The sequence below is a fragment of the Rana temporaria genome, chromosome 2, assembly GCF_905171775.1.
Source record: "Rana temporaria chromosome 2, aRanTem1.1, whole genome shotgun sequence".
In the NCBI taxonomy this organism is placed as follows: domain Eukaryota; kingdom Metazoa; phylum Chordata; class Amphibia; order Anura; family Ranidae; genus Rana; species Rana temporaria.
Window position 1 is genome coordinate 140128352 of NC_053490.1, and position 14606 is coordinate 140142957.

The window sequence follows — 14606 nt, forward strand, 5'->3', positions numbered from 1 at the left end:
AATCAATGAACCGTTTCCATGCACTGCAATATAAGCAAGCTGGTGGAGACAAATGGAATTCTCCTTTCATTTGGTGAAACAATGCTAAAACACTATAAAAAAAAAAAGAAGGAAAAAGTCTGAACGAGAGTTTTGCTTACCTTCAATATGTCTTTAATGATCTTCTTCTCATCATGGAATCGAGCCTTCAGATCTTCCACGTAAAATTTGAACAGATCGAGAGGAGTAGATCCTGACATATGGAGAGAATGAAAAGGTCACGACGATTATGACAAAGGCATAAAAATGCAATTGGAGAGCACTGGTGTTAACTTCTTTTCTACCAAATGAATAATTCTGCTCAGTCAAACTAGTGATTCACAAATCATTGTTACTCAGCACAGGCAGCAATGTTACACCATTATTCACTAATACAGCCAATGGACTGAAAATAAAGGAGATGAGTGTATGTAGAAATGAGTACAGCAGAATCACCTACCTGTCTGTCCCAGCATGTTAGCAAAACGAGAGTCAGTGCTGACAAAAGGGTAGAGCTCCATCCATGTAGACATGGAGTGTAACTGCCCGGTCTCATGAAGTTCATCAAGAAACACCTAAAAGACAGAAAAAACACACTACAGTATAATGATGAATAAAGTACTGAAACATTTTCTCTCTTCATAGTAAACTGGGACTGGGCGTTCCAATTTGATTGACAGGCTTCCGACGGTCGCATACAGCGAGTCACGATTTTCCGAAAGTAGCCGAACGTTGGTGCGCAGGCGCCGTATAGAGCCACACCGACGTTCAGCTTCTTTCGGCTACTCGTGACGCGATGTATGAGACCGTCGGAAACCTGTCAATCAAATAGGAACGCCCAGTCCCGAAGACCATACCCGGAAGCGGAGGAGAAGATCGCTCTCTAAAACGGTAAGTACTGCTTCGATTTAAAAAAAAAAACACCGATTCCCCTTCACAAAATGAGCCTCAATCTAATGTTAAAAATTGTTTTTCGGGTGAACTCCCGCTTTAAGGTTTCTTGGCCTTATCCATAATACAGTTCATGCAATACATATAGGGCCAAATTCTCAAAAAAGCTGCGTAACTTAACTTTCAGCAGTTAAGTTACACTGACTTAAAATTTCTACCTAAGTGCCTGATCGTCAAAGCACTTACCTAGAAATTACACGCCGTGTAACTTAAGTGCCGCCGTCGTAAGGCGGTCCTCCTCTCCGGGGGGCGTTTAAAATTTAAATGAGGCGCGCTCCCGCGCCGGCCGTACTGCGCATGCGTGTGACGTCATTTTCCCGACGTGCAGCGCGCGAACGTAATTAACGCCGGGCGGCTTTGAGAATTTCGACGGGACACTAAAGTTACGACGGGTGAAAAAAAAAAGACGCGCCGGGAAAACAAATAATTTTAAAAAAAAATGACAGCGTCGCTCAGCATGCATTCCTGAGAGGGAGAACTCCATGCCAATTTTCAAAGAAAAAACCGGCATGGGTTCCCCCCCCCCCCCCAGGAGCATACCAGGCCCTTAGGTCTGGTATGGGTTGTAAGGAGACCCCCCCACGCCGAAAAATCGACGTAGGGGGTCCCCCTACAATCCATACCAGACCCGTATCCAAAGCACGCTACCCGGCCGGTCAGGAAAGGAGTGGGGACGAGCGAGCGCCCCCCCCCTCCTGAGCCGTGCCAGGCCGCATGCCCTCAACATGGGGGGGTTGGGTGCTCTGGGGCAGGGGGGCGCACTGCGGGCCCCCCCACCCCAGAGCACCCTGTCCCCATGTTGATGAGGACAGGACCTCTTCCCGACAACCCTTGCCGTTGGTTGTCGGGGTCTGTGGGAGGGGGCTTATCGGAATCTGGGAGTCCCCTCAAATAAGGGGGCCCCCAGATACCGGCCCCCCACCCTAAGTGAATGGATATGGGGTACATCGTACCCCTATCCATTCACCTGGAGGCGAAAAGTAAAAGTTAGTAAACACACAACACAAGGCTTTTTAAAATAATTTATTATTCTGCTCCGGATGCCCCCCCTGTCTTCTTTATTAGCTCTATTAGCAGGGGGGGCTTCTTCTTCCACTCTCCGGGGGTCTTCCACTCTCCGGGGGGGGTTTCTTCTTCCGCTCTCCGGGGGGGGGCTTCTCCGGACTCCGGGGGGCTTCTTCCATCTTCTCCCCTCTTCCGCTGTTGACTCGGCGAACCCCGGTTGTTCTGCAGATGTCCGGTGCCTTCTTCTTCAGCGCTGGCTGCCTGCTATCTGTGTGTGTTAGCTCAATTTCTAACAGGCAGCCGGCGCGGTCTTCTGTGACGTCAGGGTCTTCTCTTCTGTTCTTCTCCCCTCTTCCGATGTTGCCTCGTCGCCTGTTGTCACTGCAATGATGGAAGCGCGCCTTGCATCCCATTTATATAGGCATCACCGTCCCATCATGCTCCGGTAGGTACCCACGTGGTGGGTGCACGTGGGTAGGCACCCACCACGTGGGTACCTGCCGGAGCATGATGGGACGGTGATGCCTATATAAATGGGATGCAAGGCGCGCTTCCATCATTGCAGTGACAACAGGCGACGAGGCAACATCGGAAGAGGGGAGAAGAACAGAAGAGAAGACCCTGACGTCACAGAAGACCGCGCCGGCTGCCTGTTAGAAATTGAGCTAACACACACAGATAGCAGGCAGCCAGCGCTGAAGAAGAAGGCACCGGACATCTGCAGAACAACCGGGGTTCGCCGAGTCAACAGCGGAAGAGGGGAGAAGATGGAAGAAGCCCCCCGGAGTCCGGAGAAGCCCCCCCCGGAGAGCGGAAGAAGAAACCCCCCCCGGAGAGTGGAAGACCCCCGGAGAGTGGAAGAAGAAGCCCCCCCTGCTAATAGAGCTAATAAAGAAGACAGGGGGGGCATCCGGAGCAGAATAATAAATTATTTTAAAAAGCCTTGTGTTGTGTGTTTACTAACTTTTACTTTTTGCCTCCAGGTGAATGGATAGGGGTACGATGTACCCCATATCCATTCACTTAGGGTGGGGGGCCGGTATCTGGGGGCCCCCTTATTTGAGGGGACTCCCAGATTCCGATAAGCCCCCTCCCGCAGACCCCGACAACCAACGGCAAGGGTTGTCGGGAAGAGGTCCTGTCCTCATCAACATTGGGACAGGGTGCTCTGGGGTGGGGGGGCCCGCAGTGCGCCCCCCTGCCCCAGAGCACCCAACCCCCCCATGTTGAGGGCATGCGGCCTGGCACGGCTCAGGAGGGGGGGGGGGCGCTCGCTCGTCCCCACTCCTTTCCTGACCGGCCGGGTAGCGTGCTTTGGATACGGGTCTGGTATGGATTGTAGGGGGACCCCCTACGTCGCTTTTTTGGCGGAGGGGGGGTCTCCTTACAACCCATACCAGACCTAAGGGCCTGGTATGCTCCTGGGGGGGGAACCCATGCCGGTTTTGAATTTAAAAATTGCCGTGGAGTTCTCCCTCGGGAATGCATACCAAATGCCGTCGCTGGAATGGGCCTTTACAATGTGTGACTAACTTTCCACATTATAAAACCAGCCCTAGTTTTGCGCAGGCAAATTCGGAACTTAGGCAGAAATCACAGTGATGAAATGCTTTGAAAATCTGCTTAAGTCCTCATTTGCATACGCAAAGCTGCATTTCAATGAGAAATGCCCCCAGTGGCGGATGCGGTACTGCATCCTAAAATCTGACCGTGTAAGTGTCTTACACATGTCAGATTTTCTGCCTAACTTTGGAAAAAGCCTTTTGAGAATCGTTTCCAAAGTTAGGCACAGACTGAACAGCAGTTAAGTCTGCGTATCTCTTTTGAGAATCAGGCCCATAAAGTATAATAGATGCTTGTTCTAGCCCAATCATCTTAAAACGTTCAAAAGAAGCCTATACTGAAAGAAATATAGGGGCTGCTATTGATGATCCCCTGCCCGGCTGTCTCTGACATCGAAACTTTCCCAGTCTCTGTCCCAGAATTAGCATGTAAATGATAAAAGTCAAAACATAACTCCAGGAATTATAGCCTTATTAAAATGATGCTGGTTTTTAAGGGTAAAGTCCAACAAATTGTATGCCACTTAGTGGGCTTAGCTCCTATTTACATTTTTACTGAGCACTGGGAGTATAGCAATAATAACCAGAAAGATGCCCTCTGCTTGCCCCTTCCTTCTGTTGTCCGAACATGGAATCTTTTGTATTTTGTGAATGGATTCTTAAAGCCTTCCAAGACTGGGCAATGGCAGAGCAAAAGTGGGCAGAGTGGCTGCAGGCGAGACCCGAAGGTCCACTATCAGACGTATAGCGATGGAGATTGCAGCAAAAAGTTTCAAAAACACTGGATCAGCATGACAGTCAAGCAACTTTCATTTTCAGAAGGAGAGGTCAGCAACAGAAGCCTCCAAAGTCTCTCCGGAGTGGATTACTGTAATTTTTCTACATATGGTAATTTCATGCACAGTACCATTTCTGTTGAGAATAATAATTTATTTCTACATTAGTACCACAAAGGAAAATGTTGTTTCTGACAGAGTGGTTGGCTAACTACAATTAAACTGAGATTAAACTCTAAAGTTACTGATCTGCAGACTATTCAAAGGAAATGTTCCATTTGGGAAATGGTTCCACCCATTGTCTCCTGTTCTTGGATCTGTATGTTGGATTACAGTACCTTCAAAATCTTTTGTGGACGTGACTGCCCTCTGCTGGTAACTTTTTTCTAAGCATGGATCCTTCTTTTATTACCATTCATCAAAAATATTTTTATATATAATTCAGTCCCTTTGCTTTCTTTTTTCTTTGATTAAAGTGTTTGTTAAGGCATTATTATAAGTCTATGCCAGCCCCTCTATTAGGACTCGTACACACGATAGGTTAACCAGAGGACAACGGTCTGAAGGACCGTTTTCATCAGTCAAAACCGATCATGTGTGGGCCCCATAGGTTATTTAACCATAGATTAAAAAAAAGACAACTTGCTTTAAAATTAACCTATGGATTGGTAACCGATAGGTCAAAACTGATCGTTAGTAGGCACAACTATCGGTTAAAAATCCACGCATGCTTAGAATGAAGTTGACGCATGCTTGGAAGCATTAAACTTCGTTTTTTTCAGCACGTCGTTGTGTTTTACGTCACCACGTTCTGACATGATCGGTTATTTAACCTATGGTGTGTAGGCGCGACGGACCATCAGTCAGCTTCATCAGTTAACCTAGGACAACGGTCCTTTAGACCGTTGTCCTCTGGTTAACCTATCGTGTGTACGAGGCTTTAGAGGCTGGCATAGCATACTACGTAAGTTGTATTTAAAAAACGAGCAGTGAAAATACTGAATATGAGCTGTCTTCAGGCCGGTCTCATCACTCACGTCCGCTTTCCAGCTCTGATAGAAGTCTTCTAAGGGAGGGGCCGTAATCTCCCTTTGATGTCAGAGGAAGATCACGTGGCTGCTCGTCTCCCCTGCAGAAGCCACCCATAAGAGCTGGAAAGCAGCCACAAGTCATGTGACTGGCCTGAAGACAGCTGATGTTCAGTATTTACAGCACTCAATTTGAAATACAACATACACAGTGTACTATGCCAGCCTCTAATAGAGGGGCTGGCAGTGACAAATTTTATATTTTAAAATTAAAATAATAGCGGCGGGGGGGGCTGGGCCAGAGACAGACAGAGAGGGCGCTGACAAGGAGGAAGGGGGCAGAGAGCAGGCAGCCTATCACAGAGGGAGGCACTTTGACCATGGAGATCAGGGCGGAGCTGCCCTGGTTATCGTGGTCTGTTTAGACAGGGCATACAGGAAGGTAGGTTTAATTTTTATTTAATTTTTTACAGTGTAGAGGGGGGCAAATTACATAGCACAAGCGCTGTGTAATCTGCTTTAAGGGACCAGAATCGAAAAAAAATTTTTTTGGGGGGGGGGGGGGGATTAACAAATGCTTTAAGTGAAGGAGTTGGGGTTGTCGGGCTGGCTGATTAGCTAACAAGACTAGCTGAAGCAGGTCTGGTTACTCTGGGTTTACCTATAAAAAATTGATTCTGGGGTTACCTATAAAATAGTTTGAGTTATGCTACCACCTTCAGATGAAGGGACACCTGCCTCAAACACAAGGCAGGAATCCTCAGCCAAGCAAAATCCTTACCAGATCAGCTAAACCTTAGATCTGTGGTAAGAAATCAGGAACACAGACAAGAGGGAAGAGATCTCTGTGTTCTGTGATTTACTTCAAGAAAATTATTTTACCTCAAGGTTCTCACAGTGGCCCTCTAAAGTTGGGTATGTTATTGTTCGGCCAGTCAGCACAATTCTGTTTGCCTAGTTGTTGCCCACTCTAATTATTCATTGCTTGGGGACGTCCCAGGTTGATACGATTATATTGATAAGATACAAGGAATATTGACTTACCTGTAAATTCCATATTTTGGAGAACAGTACAGGACACAGGTCCCACTCCCTCCTAATCCTGTGTTATTCTGCATTGCTTGCTACAAAACTGAGGAGTAAGGTACGATTATACAGGAACGACCAGGCTTTGTTAGTGTCCAGTCACTTAAAGGTATCAACGAATAACCCAGGATCCACAAATATCAAGCCTGTGTACTTCAAGGTATGGAATTTATAGGCAAGTCAAAATTCCTCTTTAGATGCACAAAGCCTGGCTCAGCACTAAGCCCATGAGTGCTCCCGTAGCAAGTGGCTTTATCTTCACCAGGATATGGTGGTGTTAGGGCCTCTGTCTTTTTTCATACCCAACGGGGTTTCATTGTTCCACTTATATCAGGAAATTGTGTTGCCATCATTTTGTACTAATCGTAAGCAACATAAGGAGAATGTACTGCACCCTTTGGATGTTGTTAGAGATGTTGTGGATGTTTAAGTTTAAGTTTATCTGAAGTCTACAATTTAATTTTGACAGTCTGATTCCCTATTTGTACAAAATAGATATTTGTTCTGCCTGAGGATCCTTGTAAGGGTCAGGCTGCTTTTCGATCACTCTTTGGTGGAGTAAGAACGTAATAGTGCAGGAGGAGCCTTCTCTTTTACAGTGTAAGCTCTTGAGATGAGAAGCCTTATCCATCTAGCGATGTGGTATTTTGAAGCAGTATCTTTTCCCTTGTGAGGTCCTGAGGGTAGGACGAATAGGGAGTTCTTCCTGAAGTTCCAGCTGTAGGTTTGAGGTAGATTCTGACCACATCCAGGAAGTGAAGAGCAATTTTCTTTTGGTGCTTGGGTGTAGGGCACAAATGAGAGAAGGACTATGTCTTCATTGTTGTGGAATACTGATACAACCTTAGGAAGAAAGAAGGGTCTTGCAATTTTCCATAGTGGATAGTGCATAGTGGAGAGGGCTGAAATGTGAAGTTCTGCCCAAGACAGGATTAGGTTCACTTCTTCCTAAGCAGCGTGGGTTCTTGTCCCTCCTTGATGGTTGATGTATGCCATATCTGTGGTATTGTCCAACAGCACCCTGATAGGGGGTCCTGAAGGCTGACAGACCAGTGTAGGAGAGCCAGCAGAAGTTCCAGGATGTTGATCAGCAAGTTTCGCTCCTTTGAAGACCCAAGTGCCTTCATGCATGTTCAAAACAAAGACGTTTCAAACTACCTCAGCTCGAGGAGACAGGCATTTCACCTGTGGAAGCAGTATCTTCCCCTGTTCCATATGCCAAGGCTGACTTCTAAAGGTTCAGTAACCAGCCAAGCCTTTCCATGACTTTTGCTGCCTGCTGGACATTTGATATCAGTTTATGAGCCAACTGCTTTAAGAAGCAGGTCGTCCAAATGCTGCAAAATAGGGATAACTTGGGTCCTCAACAACCTCAAAACCAGAATCAACACCTTTGTAAACACTCTGGAGGCTATGGATAGACCAAAAGGCAATGCCAAAAACAGTAGTGATTATCCTCAACTGGGAATCAACAAATCTCACCAACAGAAACTGAATATATTTTCTAATTGCCAAACCCGAAATGTCATAACATTTTTGCAATGAACATCAGGCATTTTACAAATATTTAGATAAGATGTACCTGGAAAGATTCTCGATTTTTGCGCTGCTGGCGTTTCTCGCGAACACGGTTTTTCTCTTTCTCTTCTACCTCATCTTTCTCCAGAGCTCTAATGTGCTCCTCAAAGCAAACGAGGGCATCTTCTTTATCCATATCTAACGCAATATAATAGGCATACAATGTTAATTAAGGGATTGTACAGATATACTGTATTTATTGGCGTATACCACTCACTTTTTTACCATGAAAATAGAGGGTAAACTGTGCCTGCGTGTTATACACAGGGGGTTGTAGAACGTTTTTTTCCTGAAACTGCCCTCTTAAAGTTAGGGAGCGTGTTATACGCCTGTTCGTGTTATACGCCGATAAATAAGGTAGTTGCTTTACCAAATTGGGTAGCATTTGCTGTTATGATTTTTATCCATGGATATGAATCATAAGTCTATTGTATATACAAGTATAGATAGCAGTATGCAAATCCTTTGTTGCAAAAAATGTTAAACCGCTACAGAGATATTTCTGTCTGAATGCTTATGATGTCGTAAAATTAGAAAATTCCTGTCATCACACAGTCAATTATTTTTAGATTTTATATATGTGTGTAAAAGAGCCTGAAGTAAATAATGTTATCAATGGGGAAGATTTACTAAACCTGGTGCACACAGAATCTGGTGCAGCTATGCATAGTAATCAATCAGCTTCCAGGTTTTATTGCCAAAGCTTAATTGAACAAGCTGAAGTTAGAAGCTGATTGGGTACTATACATAGCTGCACCAGATTCTGAGTGCACCAGTTTATTTAATCTCCGCCAATATGTTTTAATAAACCTGTATATAGTTTATAAATGTAGATTTATATATATAGTTTGTAAATATGTATGTGCAAGGGAAAATACATACCATTACGTATGTTGGCTGCAGCATTTTAGTGCTACACAATGTTTGTTTTTCACTATTGCAAGTCTGAGTCAATGCACTACTTATGTGGCAGAGATCTTAGCCATCTTTCACACCGAAGCGGTTTTCAGGCGCTTTAGCTCTTAAAAAAGCGCCTGAAAACTGCCTCCCATTCATTTGAATGTGTGCTTTCACACTGGGGCGGTGCGCTTGCGGGACGGTAGAAGATGTCCTGCAAGCAGCATCTTTGGAGCATGTTTGGAGCGCTACAAACAGCCCCTGTCCATTGAAATTAATGGGCAGCACTTCCAAAGGGCCTTAAAAGCGATTTGAAAGTGCTGCAAAACTGGTCTTTTTTCGTTTTTTTTTTTTAAGGTCAAATTGTCACCTTAGAAAAACTTCCCCACTAGGGCCTGAGAAGCACCGCAAAAATGCCACTAAAGCACCAAAAACGACCAGCGCTTTAAGGGCTGTTTTAGCAGTGCTTTAGTGTAAAAGGGGTCTTAGCATAGTGATTGCTAATTAAGTGTTCGGTCCCTCTAGTAGTGAATCAAAAAAAATTGCTTTATTTAAAGTGGAACTTCGTAGCAGTGCCTAAAAGTATGTTTACATTGAAAGAACTGTGCAATGCAAAATCATTTTTATTTTATTTTCATCAATAGTTTTTGGAAGAAAAATTACTGCATTTTTATTTAAAAAACACATTAAGGTAGCAGCATTGTATGATGCGCTAAAAACTTAAGCTGGCCATAGATGGCTAGAATCTTGACCCGTTCAGCAGGGACTGGCCATGATTCCAACTATCTATGGGCAGGCTGACTTCACCCAAGTCAATCCATTGATCGACTTAGGTACACCCAGCATGTCAGATTTTTACATATGATTATTGCAAGTGGCTATAGCCGCTGGCAATAATCATTGTGTTCTCCCACCAGGGATGGCTTCCCACACCCCATGCCAGGAAAATGCAATAGCTCCACGGATGGAATTCCCCAAGGAACACTGACAGTTTTAATGAGGGAATCTAGTGATCTTCTTTCCTGCAACCCATGGTCACATCATCTATGGCCGGACTTACGGGCTAAAGCCCCTTTCACACGGACGGATAGAATGGTGCTTTTAGCTGCAGATTCTACCGCAGCTTGAAGCACACAATGCTTTCCTATGGCCCCCTTCACACACTGTGTTTAGCTGCGATTTCGTTACCTTCAGTTTGGTGCAGATAAAAAAAATGTAATTGACTGCGTCTAGGAGCGATTAGGCACAGCTATCTGCACATAACCGCAGGTAATCGCAGTGCACTGTGTAAGCTGCGTTTGGTATGAATCTTGAGGGGGAACATCACACCAAATTTTAAATAAAAAACCGGCATGGGTTTCCCTCCAAGAGCATACCAGGCCCTTAGGTCTGCTATGGATTTTAAGGGGAGCCCGGTACGCCGAAATAACAGCGTGGGGGTCCCCCCAAAATCCATACCATACCCTTATCCGAGCACACAGCCCGGTCGGTCAGGAAAGGGGGTGGAGATGAGCGAGCGCCCCCCTCCTGAACCGCACCAGGCCGCATGCGCTCAACATGGGGGGTCGGTGCTTTGGGGCAGGGGGCGCCCTCCGGCCTCCCCACCTCAAAGCACCGTGTCCCCATGTTGATGGGGACAAGGGCCTCTTCCCGACAACCCTGTCCGTTGGTTGTCGGGGTTTGTGGGCAGGGAGCTTATCGGAATCCGGGAGCCCCCTTTATTAAGGGGTCCCCCAGATCCCGGCCCCCCCACCCTAAGTGAATGAGTATAGGGTACCTCATACCCCTACCCATTCACCTGGAGGACAAAAATGTAAAAAAAAAAACACACTACACAGGTTTTTGGTGCCCCCCTGCCCCAAAGCATTCACCCCCCATGTTGAGGGTATGCGGCCTGGTACGGTTCAGGAGGGGGGGGGGCGCTCGCTCGTCCCCACCCCCTTTCCTGACCGACCGGGCTGCATGCTTGGATAAGGGTCTGGTATGGATTTTGGGGGGAACCCCATGCCGTTTTTTGGGTGTACGGGGTTCCCCTTAAAATCCATAGCAGACCTAAGGGCCTGGTATGCTCTTGGAGGGGAACCCATGACGTTTTTTTATTTAAAATTTGGCGTGGAGTTTCCCCACAAGATTCATACCATACACAGTGCCTGGTATTGGCAGGAATCCAAGTCGGATCCCCGTTCAATATCGTGCCGCAGCTAAACGCAACCGCAGCTAATCGCACTGTACAAATGCAGCTGATCGCTGTGCCTGGAGTCTTGAATTTCAGCAGAAAATAAACATGCTTTTAACTGCGGCTAAACAGCCGTCCATGTGAAAGGGGCCTAATGGTGCAAAGCCTTCTTTGATTTCTCCTGTGATGTGCATTGTGAGATAAGGAGATCACGATTTTAAGCTGTTGATGAAGGCAGCACAATCTAATCTTGTTGATGGTCAGTTTTCAGACTGTATCATGAGAAAATAAATACTGACCAGCCTGTCCTAGACCTTCGATTAGTGCAGTCGTAAAATATGTGTCTGCTTAGCACGGATAAAGGACAGGAGCACTTTTCCCATTAGTAAATACAGAAACTCTTATGGCTCCACATTTAAAGGAGAGTCATATTGGATATTTGTTATAATATCAAACTACACTCTTGAATAGTGCAGTGATACGCCACAGGTTTTCCTCATTTCTGTTTATTTACTTTTATTCTCACTTTGTTGGAGCAGAAGGGACAGGTTAGGTGACAGGCTGCAAAGTCCATCCTGTCTCCTGCCTGAGCTCAATACTGAAAACAGACTATGATTTAAGACAGATACAGTCAGGAAGAAAAATAACCAAAGGAAATGTTATTTGACTTGTTTTCCTCCAGCAGCATTATGTTGATTATCAGTCCTAAGCTTTAGACATGGGACAGTAATACGGAGATGGATAAGGCGCACCGCCATATACAAAAGCGGCACATTTATTGTTATATATATATATATATGTGTGTTCAAATATTATGTTTTTATTGATTTATTTTGTTCTGTCATTTTGTATGTGTGAGGAAAACTCACTCTGCAGCTCCTCATCCTCTGCAAACATGGGGTTATCCATGAGATATTGCTGGGCTTCTGACCATGTAGTTTGAAAGCTGACATTGTTCATCTTATCTAGGATATTCTTCAGTGCTTGAACATTGCGTTTCCTTAGCTGCTTTGCCTGTTCCTAATATGACAGGAGAAAGAAGGTTTTACTGCATGCTGCAATAGAAAATTGAAAATATCCCCCAAAGCAAGCAAAATGTACGATAAGTACCCTCTCTAAAATGAAAATGTGCATTCCATTGCCTGTCTGATTCAGTTTCTTTTCTGTTAATAAAAGCAACGGCCCTCACACTGCTCTATCTGTTTTTATTCAATGGGGTTGATTTACAAAAGTCAAATCCACTTTGCACTACAAGTGCACTTGGAAGTGCAGTCTCTGTAGATCCGAGGGGGACATACAAGGAAAATAACATTTAGGTAGATTCAGGTAGAGTTAGGCCGACTTATCAGTTGATAAGTCGACCTAACTCAGAATCTACGCCGACCTATGTTTAAGCGTATGCTCAAACAGAGATACGCTTAAACATATCTAAGATAAGACCTATTCCACCTATTAGGTGGAATAACAATGTTAAAGTATGGCCGCCGTTCCCGCAGCGAGATTCTAATTTTTTACGTCGTTTGCGTAAGTTGTCCGCGAATCAGGATTTACGTTGTTTACGTCCACGTCGAAATCAATAAGCCCATGCGGCGTACTTAGCTGCAATGCACACTGGGAAATGTAGTCGCCCGGCGCATGCGCATTACAAAAAAAACGTAGAAAACGTGAGGTCAAGCCTCATTACCATCAAACACGCCCCCCTCCAACACATTTGAATTCGGCGCCCTTACGCCCGCCCGCTTTAGGCTACGCCGCTGTATATTAGCAGGCAAGTACATTGAGAATCATGTACTTGCCTAGCTAACTTACGGCGGCGTAGCCTAAAAAGGCTAAGCTACGCCGCCGCAAGTTTAAGCCTTCGTACCTGAATCTACCTAATTATTTCACAGTCTGGCCAATCACATTTGTATTATTCCACTAATAAATTATATTTAACAGTCTTCTAAAACAAATTCTTATAAAGCCTTGTTTATTTCTATAATAAACCCTAAAAATGGATGGAATGGAAATGCAGTAAGGGTTGTTTATTGAGGACGTTCTTGGAATTGTCACTGTTTAGTGTTTGAGGTACACTGTTAAATAGTTAGGCAGTTTTTTGGTAAAGGTGAACTATGTGGTTAAAGGGCATCTGCAAATTGTGCAGCGATGACCTAAATTGAATAATGCCCTTGGTATAGGTGTAGGCCATTTGCATACAGTATTGTGCAAAAGTTTTAGGCAGGTATGAAGAAATGCTGTATACTAAGAATGCTTTCAAAAATAGATATGTAATTGTTTATTTTTAGCAATTTACAAAATGCAAAGCAAGCGAACAGAAGACAAATTGAAATCAGATTAATATTTCATGTGACTACCCTTTGGCTTCAAAACAGCATCCGATCTTACACTTCCACACTTTGTACACTTGCACAAAGTCAAGGATTTTGTAGAATTAGACTCCGGTGTATGACCAATCAATTATGCCAAGCAGGTGTTAACGATCATCAATTTTATATGTAGGTTGAAATGTCATTTACAAGCCACATAGCAGTGTAGGAGGCTTAATACTGGGTGAGGAACAGACAAACTCTGCTACTAAGGTTAGGATGTAGAAAACAGTTTCATATGACAGGTCATACACCATGACAAGACTGAACACAGCAATAAGACACAAGGTAGTTATACTGCATCAGCAAGATCTCTCCTAAGAAAAGATTTCAAAGCAGACTGAGGTTTAAAGATGTGCTTTTCAAGCTCTTTTGAAGAAGTACAAAGAAATGGGCAATGAGGATCTTAGACACAGTGGTCAGCCAAGGAAACTTAAAGGATTTGTTAACCCATATAACTAAGACTTGCCAGACTCTCTATTAGAGCCTGGCAGAGCACACTGTACCTTTCTTATAGAAAAACGAGCATCGTAAATAATGATTTAGAGCTGTCTTCAGGCCGATCACATGACTCATGGCCGCTGTACAGCTCTGATGAATGGCTACTGCAGGAGGGGCCGTAATATTCCTCTTACGTCAGCCGGGGTGATCACATGGCCGCTCAGTCTCTCCTGCAGTAGCCATAAAAACCGGACAAGAGTCACCTGACCGGCCTGAAGGCAGGGCTAAAACTGTATTTACAGCGCTCGTATTTCTAATAGAAAGGTACAGTGTGCTCTGTCAGTATATGAAAGAGTATCTGGCAGTGAGGAAAAAACATTTTACTAGAAGCCGCGGGGGGCGAAGACAGAGAGCAGAGGGGACAGCAGCGTAAGAAGGAGGCCCGCAATTAGACCATGGTGATCAGGGGCGGAGCTGCCCTGATTTTTGTGGACTAATTAGAGAAGGGATACAGGAAGTGACAGATTCAGTTTTTTTTTTCATAGTTTAGAGAGGGGCAGATTACACAGCACAAGCACTGTGCTGTTTAATCTGCTTTAAGGTACCAGAAAATCTGTTTGGGTTAACAAATGCGTTAATGCAGCAGATGAAAGACACTTTTATCATGCTTAGTTCCCTTCGACATTGGAAGATGTGCAGCAGTGCCATCATTACAGAACTGG

At 44.9% G+C, this 14606-nt stretch overlaps 1 protein-coding gene across 6 annotated transcripts in view; it reads right to left on the minus strand.

Annotated features, from left to right (window-relative positions):
• Nucleotides 1-14606, minus strand: part of PRPF40B (pre-mRNA processing factor 40 homolog B) — a 118523-nt gene that overhangs the window by 23775 nt on the left and 80142 nt on the right. For all 6 annotated transcript variants that reach the window (XM_040341217.1, XM_040341219.1, XM_040341218.1 and 3 more), the window contains exons 16-19: nucleotides 11947-12097; nucleotides 8009-8142; nucleotides 479-593; nucleotides 141-232 (exon numbers count right to left, since the gene is read on the minus strand). In XM_040341217.1, coding sequence (XP_040197151.1) covers nucleotides 141-232; nucleotides 479-593; nucleotides 8009-8142; nucleotides 11947-12097 — 492 coding nt within the window. The remainder of the gene's footprint in view (nucleotides 1-140; nucleotides 233-478; nucleotides 594-8008; nucleotides 8143-11946; nucleotides 12098-14606) is intronic.